A 20,126-nucleotide genomic window follows, 5' to 3' on the forward strand; every position below is an offset into this window, starting at 1 on the left:
TATTTTCTTTTTGAATTTCTTTTCTGTCTGACCACAGTGTTCTCTGCTGACACCTCTGTCCATATCAAGAACTGTCCAGAACAGCAGCAAATCCCAATAGTAAGCCTATCCTTCTCTGGACAGTTCCTGACATAGACAGAGGTGTCAACAGAGAGCACTGTGGTCAGACAGAAAGGAAATTCAAAAAGAAAAGAACTTCCTGTGGAGCATATAGCAGCTGATAAGTACTGGAAGGATTAAGATTTTTTAATAGAAGTATTTTACAAATCTGTTTAAATTTCTGGCACCAGTTGATACCCCTTTAAGCTGCACCAGCTGCATTAACAAAATGATGTGTTAGGGCAGGGTCACACGTAGCATAAATGCAGCGTATTTGACTCTGCATATTTCAATGCTAGCAAAGTCTATTGGTCTTTATGGGACTTCCATAGACTTTTCTAGCATGGAAGTATGCAGCGTCAAATATGCAGCATATATGCTACGTGTGACCCTATCCTAAGGGTACGTTCCCACCTGGCGTATACGCAGCGTATTTCACACTGCGCAAAATTTACAGCAGCAGCGAGAAATATGCTACGTATTCATTGCTCACTATACACACAGGGCTTTCCGACGGCAGCCCTATGTGTGTAGTGCGTTTTGGAGGCGGAGCCGCGCGTCACAGTCACTGCGGCACGCGGCCTTGCCTCCAAAACTCACTACACACATAGGGCTGCCGCCGGAAAGCCATGTGTGTATAGTGAGCAATGAATACGTAGCATATTTCCCGCTGCTGCAGTAAATTTTGAGCAGCGTGAAATACGCTGTATATACACCAGGTGGGAACGCACCCTTAATGTATATTTGGGCAAAGTGTGTGTTACAACATGTTACCCGGAATCTTAAATATTGAGAAGAGAATGGTAATAGGTTCCTCATTTAAAGGGAATGTGTCACCTTTTTTAATTTAAATTGTAATATAACATAAATTAAGATAATTTGTGAATTACATATATGTGTAAAGTATTTTTAATTGTATACATTTATCAAGTTTGAACTGCCATTACTTAGAGCATCTGTGATGACGTCACTTAACGAAACCTTCACAGATGCTCTACGGCAGTCCCTGGACATATGAAAGTCCAGACGCAGCGCGTCTGATAGGAAAACATTACAGACTAAAATCCTGTGTTCTGCGCATGTCTGTCATGCGCAGAACACAGCAGGTGTCTGACACAAAAGGGAGCAGCGCTTCCGGAACTCCTGGCACTCTCCCTCGGCTGCTCCTGTGGTCACTGGGTTGTCACCTCCCTGCGGCTTCCAGCTGTCAGCCACGGGTATGGACAGCCCGGGGACTACCATCCCACCATGTCTTTCTTCCCTCCTTCACACCTCCTGTAGCTTACACTTTTGCTGTTCAGATTCCTCCTGCGTCTCTGTGTATTCTGCAGCACAGGCAATAGGAATTCAGCCGGCTGCCCATGTAATGAGCGGCTCGCAGCGTGACATCATCAGCGGGGGCCCACTGTCGTTACACTGGCAGACTGCTGGATCACTTATTGCCTGTCCTGCAGAATACACAGGGACGCAGGGGGGATCTGGACAGTGAAAGTGTAAGCTCTGGGAGGTGAGAGAGGTGTGAAGGGGGGGGGGGGGGAGGTGGCTGCAGTGTTTCTAACTGCAAAAATTACAACTTTCAGAATGCCTAGGCAGCAAAAGGCTGTCTGGGCATGCTGGGAGTTGTAGTTTTGCAACATCCTGGTTGGGAAACACTGCTTCCCCCCTCCATACCAATGTTTCCCAACCAGAATGTTGCAAAACTACGACTCCCAGCATGCCTAGACAGTGATGTTCCAAAACTACAAATCCCAGCATGCTCAGACAGCCTTTAGCTGTCTGGGCATGCTGGAATTTGTAGTTTTGCAACATCCTGGTTGCAAAGCACTGGTATGAAGGTGCAACACTGCATGAAGCAGTGTTTTCCAACCAGGAAGTTGCAAAACTACAACTCCCAGCAAGCCCAGACATTTTTTAGCTGTCTGGGCATGCTGAGACTTGTAGTTTTGCAACATCCTGGCTTGGAAACACTTCTTTACACAGTGTCACCCCTCTATGCCAGTGTTTCCCAAACCAAGTGTCTCCAGATGTTGCAAAACTACAACTCCCAGCATGTCAAGACAGCTAAATGCTGTCTGGGCATGCTGGTATTTGTAGTTTTGCAACATTCTGGTTGGGAAACACTGCTTTACACAGTGGAGCCCCTCCATGCCAGTGTTTCCCAACCAGGGTGCCTCTGGATGTTCCAAAACTACAACTCCCAGCATGCCCAGACAGCTTTAGTTGTCTGGAAGTTGTAGTTTAGAAACAGGGTGCCTCCAGTTGTTGCTAAACTATGACTCTCATGTTTGGAAACCCTGCTTTATGGGCGTTTTCCCCAGGGGAGAACCCCATATATGTACGAACCAATTTTTTTGTGTTTTTTTTTTTTTTTTCTTCTCATTTCAGATCCGTGTATGCAGAGGACTACTTCTGATTCGGTGGACTACGACGATGACCGGCGCTTTTTTTTTTTGTTTACTATTAATAAAATGTTTAACGAGGGCTTGTGGGGGAGTGTTTTTTGGAATAAAAGTTTTTAAAACGTGTTGTGTTCATTTTTTATTTACTTTACAGGGTTAGTAGTGGACGCTGTCTGATAGATGGAATCCATTACTAAGCTGGGGCTTAGTGTTAGCCCCAAAAACACCTAGCGCTAACCCCCAATATTATCCCGGTACCCACCGCCACAGGGGTGCCGGGAAGAGCCGATACCAACAGGCCCAGAATATCAAAAATTGTGGTGTTTAGCCTGGGGAGGGCCAGTAACAATGGTCCACACCCACCCTGGTAATGTCAGGCTGTTGCTGCTTGGTTGGTATCGTGCTGAGAATGAAAATATGGGGAACCACACACTTTTTTAAAAAAAATTATATTTAATTATTGATGCAAAAACCGTGTGGGATTACCCATATTTTCATTCTCAGCCAGATACCAACCAAACAGCAACAGCCTGATGTTACCAGGGTGGGCGAGGATGATTGTTACTGGCCCTCCCCAGCCTAAATAACACCAGCCTGTTACCACCTCCGGGCTTGTTGGTACTGGCTCTTCCCGCCACCCCTGTGGCAGTGGGTGCCGGGGGAATAATTGGGGGTTAGCGCTAGCTGTTTTTGGGGCTAACGCTAAGCCTCGGCTTAGTAATGGACTCCGTCTATAAGACGGCTTCCACTACTAACCCTGTAAAGTAAATAAATCAACACGTTTTGAAAATTTTTATTTAAAAAACGCTCTCCCACAGGCCCTCGTTAACCATTTTATTAGTAAAAAAAAAACAACAAAAAACTGGTCATTGTCATAATCCATCGAATCAGAAGTAGTCTTCTGCATACACGGATCTGAAATGAGAAGGGGAAAAAAACACAATAAATTGGTTAGTGCATTTAGGGAGAAAAAAAGTGGTAAAAATATGTACTATACTATATATATATATATATATATATATATATATATATATATATATATATTTAGCTCAAAGCAAATCAAAAAATATTGCAGTATCTTGTAATACCTTTTTTATTGGACTAACAGAATTTTGTAGAGACAAGCTTTCGGGATTCCTCCCTTTATCAAGTCCAAAGCAAATCTAAGTTCACAAGCAGAAGACGTAGGTTACATCTCACAAATATGCAGGGGTTAAGACAAAAGTTTTGGAGAATTCACACTAAGATGGGCCATAAATTGTCCTGCTATAGGAACATAGACTATAGGATGAGAAAAAGGGGGGGAGCAGGGGAGAGACTGTAATTAAGCAGGGCAAAGTGAGATGCAAAAGAGAAGATAGTACAGCACAGGTTATAAGAGAATACAGTACAGCACAGGTTATAAGAGAATACAGTACAGCACAGGTTATAAGAGAATACAGTACAGCACAGGTTATAAGAGAATACAGTACAGCACAGGTTATAAGAGAATACAGTACAGCACAGGTTATAAGAGAATACAGTACAGCACAGGTTATGAGAGAATACAGTACAGCACAGGTTATGAGAGAATACAGTACAGCACAGGTTATGAGAGAATACAGTACAGCACAGGTTATGAGAGAATACAGTACAGCACAGGTTATGAGAGAATACAGTACAGCACAGGTTATGAGAGAATACAGTACAGCACAGGTTATGAGAGAATACAGTACAGCACAGGTTATGAGAGAATACAGTACAGCACAGGTTATGAGAGAATACAGTACAGCACAGGTTATGAGAGAATACAGTACACCACGGGTTATGAGAGAATACAGTACAGCACGGGTTATGAGAGAATACAGTACAGCACGGGTTATGAGAGAATACAGTACAGCACGGGTTATGAGAGAATGCAGTACAGCACGGGTTATGAGAGAATGCAGTACAGCACGGGTTATGAGAGAATGCAGTACAGCACGGGTTATGAGAGAATGCAGTACAGCACGGGTTATGAGAGAATGCAGTACAGCACGGGTTATGAGAGAATGCAGTACAGCACGGGTTATGAGAGAATGCAGTACCGCACGGGTTATGAGAGAATGCAGTACAGCACGGGTTATGAGAGAATGCAGTACAGCACGGGTTATGAGAGAATGCAGTACAGCACGGGTTATGAGAGAATGCAGTACAGCACGGGTTATGAGAGAATGCAGTACAGCACGGGTTATGAGAGAATGCAGTACAGCACGGGTTATGAGAGAATGCAGTACAGCACGGGTTATGAGAGAATGCAGTACAGCACGGGTTATGAGAGAATGCAGTACAGCACGGGTTATGAGAGAATGCAGTACAGCACGGGTTATGAGAGAATGCAGTACAGCACGGGTTATGAGAGAATGCAGTACAGCACGGGTTATGAGAGAATGCAGTACAGCACGGGTTATGAGAGAATGCAGTACAGCACGGGTTATGAGAGAATGCAGTACAGCACGGGTTATGAGAGAATGCAGTACAGCACGGGTTATGAGAGAATGCAGTACAGCACGGGTTATGAGAGAATGCAGTACAGCACGGGTTATGAGAGAATGCAGTACAGCACGGGTTATGAGAGAATGCAGTACAGCACGGGTTATGAGAGAATGCAGTACAGCACGGGTTATGAGAGAATGCAGTACAGCACGGGTTATGAGAGAATGCAGTACAGCACGGGTTATGAGAGAATGCAGTACAGCACGGGTTATGAGAGAATGCAGTACAGCACGGGTTATGAGAGAATGCAGTACAGCACGGGTTATGAGAGAATGCAGTACAGCACGGGTTATGAGAGAATGCAGTACAGCACGGGTTATGAGAGAATGCAGTACAGCACGGGTTATGAGAGAATGCAGTACAGCACGGGTTATGAGAGAATGCAGTACAGCACGGGTTATGAGAGAATGCAGTACAGCACGGGTTATGAGAGAATGCAGTACAGCACGGGTTATGAGAGAATGCAGTACAGCACGGGTTATGAGAGAATGCAGTACAGCACGGGTTATGAGAGAATGCAGTACAGCACGGGTTATGAGAGAATGCAGTACAGCACGGGTTATGAGAGAATGCAGTACAGCACGGGTTATGAGAGAATGCAGTACAGCACGGGTTATGAGAGAATGCAGTACAGCACGGGTTATGAGAGAATGCAGTACAGCACGGGTTATGAGAGAATGCAGTACAGCACGGGTTATGAGAAATTTTGATAATGAGATAAAAAGCTCAAATCCACATTGAGTCCTCTGCTTTTGGAATCAAAAAACAGTATCATTTTAGCTTCAAATGTCTTTCTCTCTTGTGTGATTTTGAAATTCCCTCTCAGTATCCTGATTGTAAGGTCATGTATGGAGCGGCCTGTTTGGGTAAAATGATGTCCAGCTGGGGTGCAGTAGTCCTTTTCTTTATGGCGGTTTATAGAATGTCTGTGTAAATTCATCCTTTTGTTGAGTTTCCGTCCGGTTTAATTAATGTAGCAACCCATGTCACACAGTGGTCCCAGTGCTGACGTGCAGGGGATAGGCATGGCGGCGGCTGGGCATTGCAAACCTTGCGCCACGCCTATCCAACTGTGCAGCTTCCATCAAAACAATTTTTTAATAAAGGAAGGCAGACATAAGGTAAAAACACTGCCTAATACACAATCTTCACACAGTGCAAAGGCTGTGTGTAGGTTATATGGCCCAGATTTGATGACAGATGCGCTTTAATGCTGCCTCTTTAAATCATGTAACTGCAGCAGCTTCTGCGGGGCCAGAGTTCCGCTGCCGCCCGATTCCCTCCCCATCCCCGGCTTTCATATTTACCTGTCCTGGAGGGCGCTCCTGCTGGCTCCGGTACCGGCGCCATCCTGTGCTGTCGCTGTGCGCTAACGAGTGACATACTCAACGTGACCTCATTGCGCAGTGCACAGCGACAGCGCAGGATGCTACCGGAGCCTGCACGAGTGCGCCCCAGGACAGGTAAATATCAAAGCCGGGGATGGGGAGGGAATCGGATGGCGGCGGGACTCTGGCCGCAGAAGCTCCTGCAGTTTCCGCAGCAGTTTTTGCGGGGCCAGAGTTTATCGAGGTTTACGCGCACCCTCATTTTAACAAGGATATTTGGGTAAAACACTTTCTTTAGCAAAATTTCCTTGATAAAATGAAGGTGATTGTTATAGGCTGGTGCGTGGTAAACCCCGATAAATACGGTAAATCCTCAATAGACACGATAAGGGAGACCCACTACACCCCATGGACGCTTCAGTCTCTGAAGGAATTATAATGTAATAATGATATATTTTAGTGATGTATATGCTAAGTATACACTACTAACAAACTGCTCACTATGGGGGGTATTTATCAACGGATTTATAGTTTTTTTCCCGTAACTTTGGTGCAATTCTTTGGCACAGTGTCTTTTTTAAACTTGCTCAAAATCACACAGTCCTGTGTGTGATTTTTGCTTTGGTAAGTAATTCATTGATCTTTGGCGCAATTTTGCGCCTTTAGGTTTTTTTGGGGCGCAATTCACCGCCAAGAAATTTTGTACATGGAAAACACACATAGCAATGTCAGAAAATGTAAAGGCGTCAAAATACATGAAAAATATTTTTTTGTGAAAGCAGCGACACCCCCGGGCTTTGCATTACTATCCTGCGACATGGTTGTCTCTGACCTTGACCCTCCATTGAGCCAGCATTGGACATGGCCACACAGGTTCCGGAAAGGTAAGCACTAAAGTAACCAAAAAAAAAACACTCAATTTAAAAATAAAATCCATTTCACATGGTGGCTATAAACCCCACAAAAGAAAATAAACCAAAGTTGCTTGCTGATATACTGCAGGAGGGACTCCGAAATGGCTGCTCTACAGGGTAAAATACGCGTCCTCTGTGGTGGTAAGTTCTGTGTAAAAGGCGCCTACTAGCTGATTTCGGCGTTTGTGCCAAAATTACTAACAGCGTGCGCCAAATGATAAATTTGGTGCGTGTCCGCAAAAACCAAAGTGAAAAAAAAGGGTAAAAAGAAACTGTCAACAGGCAAAATTGATAAATACTTATTAATCCTTATACAACTTCTTCATTGTAGCAATCAGACTGTGTGGAGGAAAGCTAATCTGTCGTGTAAGCTGGCGATCGATAATACTGAAAAGGATGAACTTCTTGATGGAGGGGATACTACAAGGCAGAGGTAGGTATGCTCCATTCATTCCTGTTACAAAAGAAAATAACCATTTATTTGCCAGAGGTATACTCTGCATTGTTCTGTACTCTGATGGTAGAAAGGGAAATGTTATGAATGTAATGTTTATCACTAGTGATTGAGAAGTATGAGCTATAAGGGGGAGTTCAGATGTTTCAAAATTATCACCGATTATTTGGTGCGGATTCTATAATTTGTGACAAATGAAAGTGCAAAACATGTAAATGGTCTTTTAAATCCCTTTCACACATACGGGGGCCGTGTCCGTGTCAGCTCTCTCGGTGCCTAAGACAGCATGAACTCTGTATACAGGCATGACTATATGTACTAGGACTTCGATATGTACTAGGGGTACTCCGCCCCTAGACATCTTATCCCCTACCCAAAGGATAAGATGTCTGATTGTGGGGGTCCTGCCGCTGGGAACCCCTGCAATCTCCCTGCTGGACCCGGTGTTCGTTTAGAGCATTGGGTGCAGCGCCAGAGGCTCGTGACTTCACAGTCACGATTCTGACGTCACGACCACGCCCCCTGAATGCAAGTCTATGGGAGGGGGCGTGATGGCCGTCACGCCCCCTCCCATAGACTTGCATTGAGGGGGCGTGGCCTTGACGTCACGAGCGGGGCATGGCCGTGAGGTTTCTGAATTGCAATTAAACATTTGGAACCCAAAATTGTCTGACCATTGAATGATTTCATGCTAATAACTCTTTTGAGATTTCTTTTTTTTTCCTTTTCAATGATTTATATATTTATTCCTTTTTCTGTTTTAGAAATAAAAAAACATATATATATATTTTTTCCGTTTATCAACAGAAAAGTAACAAAAGAAAACCTGGCACAGTCCACAAATAGCATCACGGAGAGTCTGATGAGCGTCAGCCGGATGATGTCCCAGCAGGTGCAGCAGAGTGAAGTAGCCATGCATACACTAGGTATGATCCTGTAGCTTGGAGGAGGCCTACTAGAAGAAATTTCAAATATTGTTAGCTTTACTATATTAAAGGGGTACTCAACTGGCCAGTGTACCGGCTGCGTTCAGAACATTTAGTCCAGAACACTTTGCGCGCTGCAGGGGTCGGCCATGCCCCCCCCCGTGACATCAGATCACACCTCCTCCCATAGACTTGCATTGAGGGGGCGTGGCTTAATGTCACGAGGGACGTGGTCGACCCCTGCAGCTCTTGCACAGCATTAGGAACTAATTGTTCCAAACGCAGCTGGAACACTGGCCAGTGGAGTACCTCTTTAAGGCTTGGTTCACACAGCATTAAAGGGGTATTCCAGGGCAAAAATTTTTTTTTTACATCAACTGGCTCTAGAAAGTTAAACAGATTTGTAAATTTCTTCTATTAAAAAATCTTAATCCTTTCAATAATTATCAGCTGCTGAAGTTGAGCTGTTTTCTGTCTGGCAACAGTGCTCACTGCTGACATCTCTGCTTGTCTCAGGAACTGCACAGAGTAGAAGAGGTTTGCTATGGGGATTTGCTTCTAAACGGGGCGGTTCCAGAGACACGTGTCATCGAAGAGCACTTAGACAGAAATGAACAACTCAACTTCAGCAGCTCATAAGTACTGAAAGGATTAAGATTTTTTAATAGAAGTCATTTACAAATCTGTTTAACTTTCTGGAGCCAGTTGATTTATAAAAAAAAAAAAAGTTTTTTCCTGGATAACCCCTTTAATTCTGTACATATCGGCAATGCATCAGGGTTGCCAGCGTATACTATGGAGCACAGCAGCAATTGGATCAGAATCTGGTAGTAGTGAAGCCTCACACTTTAGACCCTTGACTGCAAATGTTGATGATATATTAGCATATAATTACTGTACATTAATATGTAAAAAGACTATATTTTAATGGACACAGTTCTACAAAACTAATGCTATCTATAGCAAGCAGGATATTTTAGAAGATCAGATTGTGAAATGAGAGATCTGATGCCTGCTATGTACAGTAGCTTCATGTTTCTTTAGCTGTAGCTGACCGTTTATATATACAGTCATGGCCGTAAATGTTGGTCCCTCTGAAATTTTTCAGGAAAATGACGTATTTCTCACACAAAAGGTTTGCAGTAACACATGTTTTGCTATACACATGTTTATTCCCTTTGTGTGTATTGGAACTAAACCAAAAAAGGGAGGGGAAAAAGCAAATTGGACATAATGTCACACCAAACTCCAAAAATGGGCTGGACAAAATTATTGGCACCCTTTCAAAATTGTGGAAAAATAAGATTGTTTCAATAATGTGATGCTCCTTTAAACTCACCTGGGGCAAGTAACAGGTGTGGGCAATATAAAAATCAGACCTGAAAGCAGATAAAAAGAAGAGAAGTTCACTTAGTCTTTGCATTGTGTGTCTGTGTGTGCCACACTAAGCATTGACAACAGAAAGAGGAGAAGAGAACTGTCTGAGGACTTGAGAACCAAAATTGTGGAAAAATATCAACAATCTCAAGGTTACAAGTCCAGAGATCTAGATTTGCCTTTGTCCACAGTGTGCAACATTATCAAGAAGTTTGCAACCCATGGCACTGTAGCTAATCTCCCTTGGCATGGATGGAAGAGAAAAATTGATGAAAGGTGTCAATGCAGGATAGTCCGTATGATGGATAAGCAGCCCCAAACAAGTTCCAAAGATATTCCAGCTGTCCTGCAGGCTCAGATAGCATCAATGTCAGCGCGAACTATCTGTCAACATTTAAATGAAATGAAACGCTATGGCAGGAGACCCAGAAGGACCGCACTGCTGACACAGAGACATAAAAAAGCAAGACTACATTTTGCCAAAATGAACTTGAGTAAGCCAAAATCCTGAGACCAAGATAGAGCTTTTTGGTAATGCCTACAAAAGAACACAGTACCTACAGTGAAATATGGTGGAGGTTCATTGATGTTTTGGGGTTGTTTTGCTTTCTCTGGTACTGGGTGCCTTGAATGTGTACAAGGCATCGTGAAATCTGAGTATTACCAACGGATTTTGGGTCACACTATACAGCCCACTGTCAGAAAGCTGGGTTTGCGTCCGAGATCTTGGGTCCTGCAGCAGGACAATGACCCCAAACATATGTCAAAAAGCACCCGGAAATGAATGGCAACAAAGCGCTGGAGAGTTCTGAAGTGGCCAGCAATGAGTCCAGATCTAAATCCCATTGAACACCTGTGGAGAGATCTTAAAATTGCTCTTGGGAAAAGGCGCCCTTTCAGTAAGAGAGACCTGGAGCAGTTTGCAAAGGAAGAGTGGTCCAACATTCCGGCAGAGAGGTGTATGAAGCTTATTGATGGTTATAGGAAGCGACTGATTTCAGTAATTTTTTCCAAAGAGCGTGCAACTAAATTTTAAGTTAAGGGTGCCAATAATTTTGTCCAGCCCCTTTTTGGAGTTTGGTGTGACATTATGTCCAATTTGCTTTTTTTCTTCCCTTTTTTTGTTTAGTTCCAATACACACAAAGGGAATAAACATGTGTATAGCAAAACACGTTACTGCAATCCTATTTGTGAAATCTAATCCACAAAAAAGAAAGAGCAGAGCTTCCTCTAAGGACAGTATGTCTTTAGAGGAAGCACAATATGAGTGATGCACAATATGACAGGTGCACATGTGTAGATGTGTGCTCACCTGATGTGGTTGTGTGCCAGACACAACCACCATGCAGCGTAGTGATCAGATTTTACAGCGGAGCTGTCTCCTGGGAATCAGGCCATTCCCCTGGTTGATTGGGGTCATCAAATGAAGATAGAAGAAAAGGTCCGGGTTGTTGCAGGCGCGTACCGCAGAGATAGGATCGGCATCAAGTATTGAATATAAAATATCTTTAATGATTGCCCAATTTTTCAAACGCGTTTCGAGGCGTGCGCCTCTTTGTCAGTGAACATAGGCTTCCTCTTTCTCCTCAGGCCGCTTTGTCCCTTCACAATCACATACAGCTCTACAGCTGTAGAGCTGTATGTGATTGTGAAGGGACAAAGCGGCCTGAGGAGAAAGAGGAAGCCTATGTTCATTGACAGAGGCGCACGCCTCGAAACGCGTTTGAAAAATTGGGCAATCATTAAAGATATTTTATATTCAATACCTTATGCTGATCCTATCCTTTTTTGTGAGAAATACTTTATTTTCTTGAAAAATTTCAGGGGTTCCAACATTTACAGCCATGACTGTATATGTATGTATATATTAAAATGTTTTAGTTATAGGGGTACTCCACTGGCCGGCGTTCGGAAGTAAATGTTCCGAACGCTGTTTTCGCACTGTGGTGGTCAACCACGCCCCCCTCGTAACATTATGATCACCCCCCCTCAATGCAAGTCAATGGGGAGGGGGGTGACAGCTGTCACGCCCCCTCCCATAGACTTGCATTGGGGGGGCGTGACCTTATTGTCACGAGGGGCGTGGCTGACCACCACAGTGCAAAAACAGCATTCGGAACATGTACTTCCGAATGTTGGCCAGTGGAGTACTCCTTTTAATGCCCTTACATCTTGCAATGTTGTGTTGAAATGTATACATCCCTTTTTGTATCTATTTAGCCACCTCATCCAGGACCATTCAAGAAGCCAATGAAGAGTTCAAATCCATGTCTGGAACCATTCAGCTCGGGCGAAAACTCATAACCAAGTATAATCGGCGTGAACTGACAGACAAGCTGCTCATATTCCTCGCACTTGCCTTGTTCTTAGCAACTGTACTTTATATCCTAAAGAAAAGGCTTTTCCCTTTCTAGCAGCCGCTATGGGATTTCTTATTTCCAGGACCTTATTTGGATGTTGCTAGTATAAGTCTGGATACTTGTTCAGAGGATGAACAGAAGAAGCCATAAAACAGTGCGTTCACCTCTGCCCCAGCTCATTCATGTCTACTTTAAAGATACCTGCTGCACAAACGGAGTCATCACAGGTTTTTGCTTCTTTGTTTTTTTTTCAAAAATAATATTGTCTAAAATTATTTTGACATTCGATAAAACATTGACTTGTTTTAGGGACATTTATTATTTTAGGTAGGTTTTGTTTTGTCTGATGTTTCCCCATGTTTTAAAACTTCTTACGTTTGTCAATGTCTTAAAGGGGTACTTTACTGGAAAATATAATTTTTTTAAATCAACTGTTGCCAGAAAGTTAAACAGATTTGTAAATGACTTCTATGAAAAAATCTCAATCCTTCCATTACTTATCAGCTGTTCCAGGGGAAGTTATTTTTGAATGTTCTTTCTGTCTGACCACAGTGCTCTCTGCTGACACCTCTGTCCATTTTAGGAACTGTCCAGAGTGGGAGAAAATCCCCATAGCAAACCTATCCTGATCCGGACAGTTCCTGACATGGACAGAGGTGTCAGCAGAGAGCACTGTGGTCAGACTGAAAGGAACTTCAAAAAGAAAAAACCTTCCTCTGTATTATACAGCAGCTGATAAGTACTGAAAGGCTTAAGATTTTTAATTAGAAGTAATTTACAAATCTGTTTAACTTTCTGGCACCAGTTGATTTAAAAAAAAAATATATATATATGTTTTCCAGAGGAGTACCCATTTAAAGGGGCACTAAACCTAGAAATGGATAAGATTTGGATAAGATTTCCTGGTGTGTACTTTTTTTTGCAAACTCCTGCTATAGAAAACTGACAGAAAAGATATAGATTCTGTGAGCCTTGTTTACTTATACAGACACTGATAGAGCTGATGTATAGCGTGCTAAGTTGTATGTTTCCTGCAGGAGGGAAGAAGGGTAAAAAAGGATCTATCTAATACATTTACTTTTCTATTAGTTCATTTTGGTTCTGTATGCAAGAGAACACTGTCAATACGCATGAAGATGTTTTACAACACTAAAACAACACAGCTAAAAACACAACTGACATAAATGTGAAAGACGCATAAGAGTGTCATTTTGCTTACAGTAGTATGAATTATGTTAAACAATCTGAAACCATTCAACAAACTTTGTGTAAATGAATAGTTCAAGTCAACTTTTTTAGTGAAAAATTTCTCTTTATTAGTCCCCCCCCCCCCCCCCCCCTCTTGTCAGTCAAGATGGATCATCTCATTGAAGAATCAGGTTTCATGCTGTCCATGTAAGTCCATAATTGAGGGATAGAGAGTAAAGCTGCTGAAAGCTCTAGTAACTGTTATGTTACACTGCTCAGTACTGCTCTATAATGTACTCCATGCTGCTGCTGTATCTGAGTGTGTGCTATTGAGACATAGGGAAGCATGATCCCCTTTTCTGTGTGTGTGTGCAGGGTATGGGAGCCATTATAGAGGCTAGGATTCTCCCACAAGCTCGGGGTCATTTTAAATTAGATATGAAGCCGGCAGATGAGAAAAATTGTGATTTTAATTTAATTTTAGTGATAATCTGTTGCCTAACAATAGTGCAGTAGTTTGTTAACCACTATTTGTTTCTAAAACACAATGGGGAAATTTACACAAATTAGCGACTTTTTGCCATGTTCACACAACCAACCCCAGTTTAACCCCTTAAGGACTCAGCCCATTTTGGCCTTAAGGACTCAGACAATTACATTTTTACGTTTTCATTTTTTCCTCCTCGCCTTCTAAAAATCATAACTCTTTTCTATTTTCATCCACAGACTAGTATGAGGGCTTGTTTTTTGCGCGACCAGTTGTCCTTTGTAATGACATCACTCATTATATCATAAAATGTATGGCGCAACCAAAAACACTATTTTTGTGGGGAAATTTAAACGAAAAACGCAATTTTGCTAATTTTGGAAGGTTTTGTTTTCACGCCGTACAATTTATGGTAAAAATGACATGTGTTCTTTATTCTGAGGGTCAATACGATTAAAATGATACCCATTATTACATACTTTTCTATTATTGTTGTGCTTAAAAAAAATCACAAACTTTTTAACCAAATTAGTACGTTTATAATCCCTTTATTTTGATGACCTCTAACTTTTTTATTTTTCCTTATAAGCGGCGGTATGGGGGCTCATTTTTTGCACCATGATCTGCACTTTTTTTGATACCACATTTGCATATAAAAAACTTAAAAAAAAATTTATAATTTTTTTTTTAATAAAATGTATTAAAAAAGTAGGAATTTAGAACTTTTTTTTTTCGTTCACGCCGTTCACCGTACAGGATCATTAACATTTTATTTTAATAGTTCGGACATTTACGCACGCGGCGATACCAAATATGTCTATAAAATAAATTTTTACGCTTTTTGGGGGTAAAATAGGAAAAAACGGACGTTTTACTTTTTTATTGGGGGAGGGGATTTTTCACTTTTTTTTTACTTTTAAATTTTTTTACACTTGAATAGTCCCCATAGGGGACTATTCATAGCAATACCATGATTGCTAATACTGATCTGTTCTATGTATAGGACATAGAACAGATCAGTATTATCGGTCATCTCCTGCTCTGGTCTGCTCGATCACAGACCAGAGCAGGAGACGCCGGGAGCCGGACGGAGGAAGGAGAGGGGACCTCCGTGCGGCGTTCTGAATGATCGGATCCCCGCAGCAGCGCTGCGGGCGATCCGATCATTCATTCAAATCGCGCACTGCCGCAGATGCCGGGATCTGTATTGATCCCGGCACCTGAGGGGTTAATGGCGGACGCCCGCGAGATCGCGGGCGTCGGCCATTGCCGGCGGGTCCCTGGCTGCGATCAGCAGCCGGGATCAGCCGCACATGACACGGGCATCGCTCCGATGCCCGCGGTTATGCACAGGACGTAAATGTACGTCCTGGTGCGTTAAGTACCACCTCACCAGGACGTACATTTACGTCCCGCGTCCTTAAGGGGTTAAAAGTAGGCGGGGCATAGTGGCAGGAAGCAGGGCCTCCCGCAGCCTCACACATTTATTATACTTGCTGCCAGGCATTGGCATAAAGTGTAGCAAAATCTACACCAGCTCATACATGGCATATATTTCAGTTTGTGGCTTGAGGAAAGCCAATGATGCTTCTCAGCACATAGCTGCCTGCTGTGTCAGGTTGTGTAGTCTGCTGCTTTGTGGTTTAGATGTTGTTCCTCCTAGATGCTTCAATGTTAGGCGTCTTTCACACTGCCGTTTTTTTTGGAGCTTGATGGCCCTCATTTTGACGGGGTGCAACAGGCAACAGTGGCTCCTGATTGGGTCTGTCGGGCGCTGCTGTTTTTCAGCGGGAGTAGCAGGAGAAAAAGATGGCGCAAGCTGTATTTTTTCTCCTGCTTTTTTACCCGATGGCTGTCACACTACCATGTGCCAACAATAGTGTGAAAGAGGCCTTACAGTAATTGCACTTAGCACTGACAAATCTAGCAAAAAGTGTGCAAACTGACTTGTGGGTACAGTGGCATGCTATGATAGTGTCACTGAGCTGTGCAGTACTGCCCATACTTCAGTGTATGACTGTAAGGCTAAGTTTCCACTTGTTTTATTATAATTTTTTTGCCACAGCTTTTTCCTGTGTTTTGGCAGTTTTTCTGGCGTTTTTTTCTGGTGTGTGGAAACAGCCAATTTTGTCTATAGATAGCTGTATATACTGTATAAAAACACGAGGTCCACTTACCTCCCTCCCTGTCGGGTCTGTGTAGCTCCTAGTGATGACATCATTAGGGGGTGGAGCTACATACGGGAGCCAGGCTGGTAAGGGTGTGAGGCTCTGTTCACATTGTATGTTTTGTATAATGTGAACAGACCCTTCTGCCAGTGTCTTCCCAGACAGGGAAGCTCCAGCTGTTGCTAAACTACAACTTCCAGCATGCCGATGCTGGGAGTTGTAGTTTTACAACAATTGGAGGCTCTCTGTTTGGGAAGACATTGCACTATGGGCGCTCTCCCCAGCGGAGAGCGCCAAAAATGTCCTAACCCATTTTTTGTGTTATTTTTCCTTCTTGTTTCAAATTTGTGTATGCAGAGGATTACAGTGGATTTGGTGGACTACTGTGGATGAACTGGAATGTCTTCTTTTAATAAAATGGCTAACAAGGGCTGTGGGGGAGTGTTTTTTAAAATAAAATAATTTTTCCACTGTCGTGTTTTTTTAACCCCTTAACGAGCCCGTGTCATACCGGCCGGCCCCCAGCTGATTCTTCTAGCTAAGGGCCGGAGTTAATAGCCGACATGCCGTGGCCAGCTATTAACCCTTTATATGGCCGCTGACAGTGGCATCTAAAGGTACCTTTAACTGCTCCCTGGTGGTCCAATGGGGTGGATCGTTCCCCCGCAGCGCGATGGCGGAGGGCGATCCACTGCTGAGGTAGCCGGAGGGCTTACCTCCATCCTGTGCTGGCTGTGGCTCTGACAATGATAAAGCCTGGCAGGACCAGGCTTTATCAATCGAACGCAGAGCACACGGATCAATGTGGTTCCATGGAACCACATTCATCTGTATGAGGAATCTAATGATTCCTTCTAAAAGTCCCCTAAGGGGACTAAAAGTGTAAAAAAAAAAAAAAAAAAAATTAATAAAAAAAAAAGTTTAAAAACACACACATAAACCCCTTCCTTATTAAAAGTTCAAATCACCCCTCTTTTCCCAAATTCCATATAATAAATATAAACATGTGGTATCACTGCATGCGTAAATGTCTGAACTATAAAAAATATAAGGTTAATTAACCCGCATGGTCAAGGGCGTACACATAAAAAAAAATTCAAAGTCCAAAATTGCATATTTTTGGTCACTTTGTATACCCTAATAAAAAGTATAAAAAGTGATCAAAAAGTCAGATCAAAACAATCATGGTACTGATTTAAAAAAATTCAGATCGCGGTGCAAAAAATGGGGCCTCCCACCACCCTGTAAACCGAAAAATATAGTTGTAGGGGTCAGAAGAGGACAATTTTAAACATGCAAATTTTGGTGCATGTAGTTGTACTTTTTTAAGTAGTAAAATAAAGAAAACCTTTATAAATTAGGTATCATTGTAACCGTATGGACCTACAGAATAAACATATGGTGTAATTTTTACTGAAAAGTGCACTGCGTAGAAATGGAAGCCCACAAAAATGTTTTTCCCAATTTTGCCCCACAAATATTTTTTTTCTGTGTTCACCGTAAATTTTGTTTGAATCAAATGATTGATGTCATTACAAGGTACAATTGGTGGTGCAAAAAATATCTGTAGGTGCAAAATTGAAAGCGTTAGAAGGTGATGAGGAAAAAATGAAAGTGCAAAAATGGAAAAACCCATGGTCCTTAAGGGGTCAATTGAATTTTCCGGCTTACAAGTGGAAGCTGTCTTATTGACGGAATCCATTACTAAGCCGGGGCTTAGCATTAGGACCAAAAAGAGCTAGCGCTAACCCCCAAATATTATCCTGGTACCCACCGCCACAGGGGTACTGGGAAGAGTCGGCACCAACAGACCTGGAGTGTCAAAAATGGCGCTCCTGGGCCTAGGTGGTAACAAACTGGCCTTATTTAGGCTAAGGAGTCCCAGTAACAATGGTCCTCGCCCACCCTAGTAATGTCAGGCTGTTGCTGCTTGGTTGGTATCTGGCTGAGAATTAAAATATGGGGAACCCTATGCATTTTTAAAAATGTATTTATGAAAAAAAAACGCATAGGGTTCTCGGTAATTTTATTCTCAGCCAGATACCAACCAAGCAGCAATAGCCTGAAGTTACCAGGGTTGGCAAGGACCATTGTTACTGGCCCTCCCCAGCCTAAATAATGCCAGCCTGTTACCGCTTAGGCCCAGGAGCTCCATATTTGATGCTCCGGGCCTGTCGGTACCGGCTCTTTCCGGAACCCCTATGGCGGTTGGTACCGTGGTAATAATTGGGGCTTAGCGCTAGCTGTTTTTGGTGTTAATAAGACGGCTTCCACTACTAAGCCTGAAAATTCAATAAAAAAAAATGACACACTGGAAAAATTATTTTATTTTAAAAATCACTCCCCACAGCCCTCGTTAACCATTTTATTAAAAGAAAAAAATCCAGTTAATCCGCAGTAGTCCACCGAATCCGCCGTAATCCTCAGCATACACGGATCTGAAGCAAGAAGAAAAAAGAAACCCAAAAAATGAGATAGGACATTTTTGGCACACAATGTCTTCCCAAACAGAGCCTCCAATTGTTGCAAAACTACAACTCTTAGCAGGCTGTCTGGGCATGCTGGGAGTTGTAGTTTAGCAACAGCCGGAGTCTCCCTGTCTGGGAGGGTCTGTTCACATTATACAAAACGTACAATGTGAACAGAGCCTCACACCCTTACCAGCCTGGCTCCTGTTTGTAGCTCCATCCCTAAAGATGTCATCACTAGGGGATGGAGCTACACTGACCCAGCGGTGAAAGGAGTGAGGGAGGTAAGTGAACCTCATCTTCTGTATACAGTATATACAGCTATCTATAGATAGCTGTATATAGTGTATAATGCCCAAAGGGTTAATCTACACTGTCCAGCACTCTTTCCTTGCTGGGCTGGTCCATAGCGATCAGCTCAGCGAGGGCTTAAAGTGGTAGTCTGATGGAAAACTTTTTTTTTTTTAATCGACTGGTGCCAGAAAGTTAAACAGATTTGTACATTACTTCTATTAAAAAAAACTTTACCCTTCTAATACTTATTAGCAGCTGTATGCTAGAGAGGAAATTCTTTAAATTTTTAATTTCTTGTTTGTCTTGTCCACAGAGCTCTCTGCTGACACTTGATGCCCGTATCAGGAACTGTCCAGAGCAGGAGAAAATCCCCTTAGCAAACCTATGCTGCTCTGGACAGTTCCTGACACGGGCAGAGGTGTCAGCAGAGAGCACTGTGGACAAGACAAAAAAAGAAATTAAAAAAGAAAATTTCCTCTGTAGCATACAGCTGTTAATAAGTATTGGAAGGGTAAAGATTTTTTAATAGAAGTAATTTACAAATCTGTTTAACTTTCTGGCACCAGTTCATTAAAAAAAAAAAAAGTTATTCACCGGAGTACCCCTTTAAGTGAGCCAGTAATGTGTATACTGTATACACATTGCAGGCTCACTGTAAATTCTTGCTGGGCAGTAGATATACAAGGTATATCTACTACTCAGCATCAATGTTCTCCCGACTCTGTAGCCGCGAGCACAGCTGAAGTCCTGATCTGTGCAGGGACATTTTCCAGCACAGCATGCTGCGCTGGAAAATGCTGTATGGCTGCAGAGGGAAGTAGGGATGCTATGCATCACTCCTCTCCGAGGATGCTGTAACTATGGCGTTTTTGCTTAAAACCACCAGTCTCAGCATTGCTGCGATTTAAAAAAACTGCCAGATCACAGCAAAACGCTGGGGTCAGGGGAAAAAACACCAAACCCAAAAACGCAAAGTGGCTTTGGTGTTTTGCTTTTCCCCAGTGAATCCCATCTGGCCACAGCATTTTTCCCACGGAGAAACGCCATGCGGCCGTTTTGGCGTGTTTTGGGGGCAAAACGCCCCCAAAAAAATCAAGTGGAGACTTAGCCTAACATTTACCCCCTGATGGTACCAAGATTGCTCTGTAT

The 20,126-nt window shown here is 42.9% G+C and overlaps 1 protein-coding gene across 1 annotated transcript in view; it reads left to right on the plus strand.

The window, feature by feature from the left end:
- BNIP1 (BCL2 interacting protein 1) overlaps positions 1–18,068 on the plus strand; it is a 28,286-nt gene extending 10,218 nt beyond the window's left edge. Inside the window, exons 4-6 of the mRNA XM_056574848.1 lie at positions 7,586–7,687; positions 8,516–8,634; positions 12,233–18,068. Of these exons, the coding sequence (XP_056430823.1) occupies positions 7,586–7,687; positions 8,516–8,634; positions 12,233–12,426 (415 nt within the window). The 3' untranslated portion in view covers positions 12,427–18,068. The remainder of the gene's footprint in view (positions 1–7,585; positions 7,688–8,515; positions 8,635–12,232) is intronic.
- The last annotated feature ends 2,058 nt before the right edge of the window (positions 18,069–20,126 follow it).

This window comes from Hyla sarda, chromosome 4, assembly GCF_029499605.1.
Source record: "Hyla sarda isolate aHylSar1 chromosome 4, aHylSar1.hap1, whole genome shotgun sequence".
Lineage (NCBI taxonomy): Eukaryota > Metazoa > Chordata > Amphibia > Anura > Hylidae > Hyla > Hyla sarda.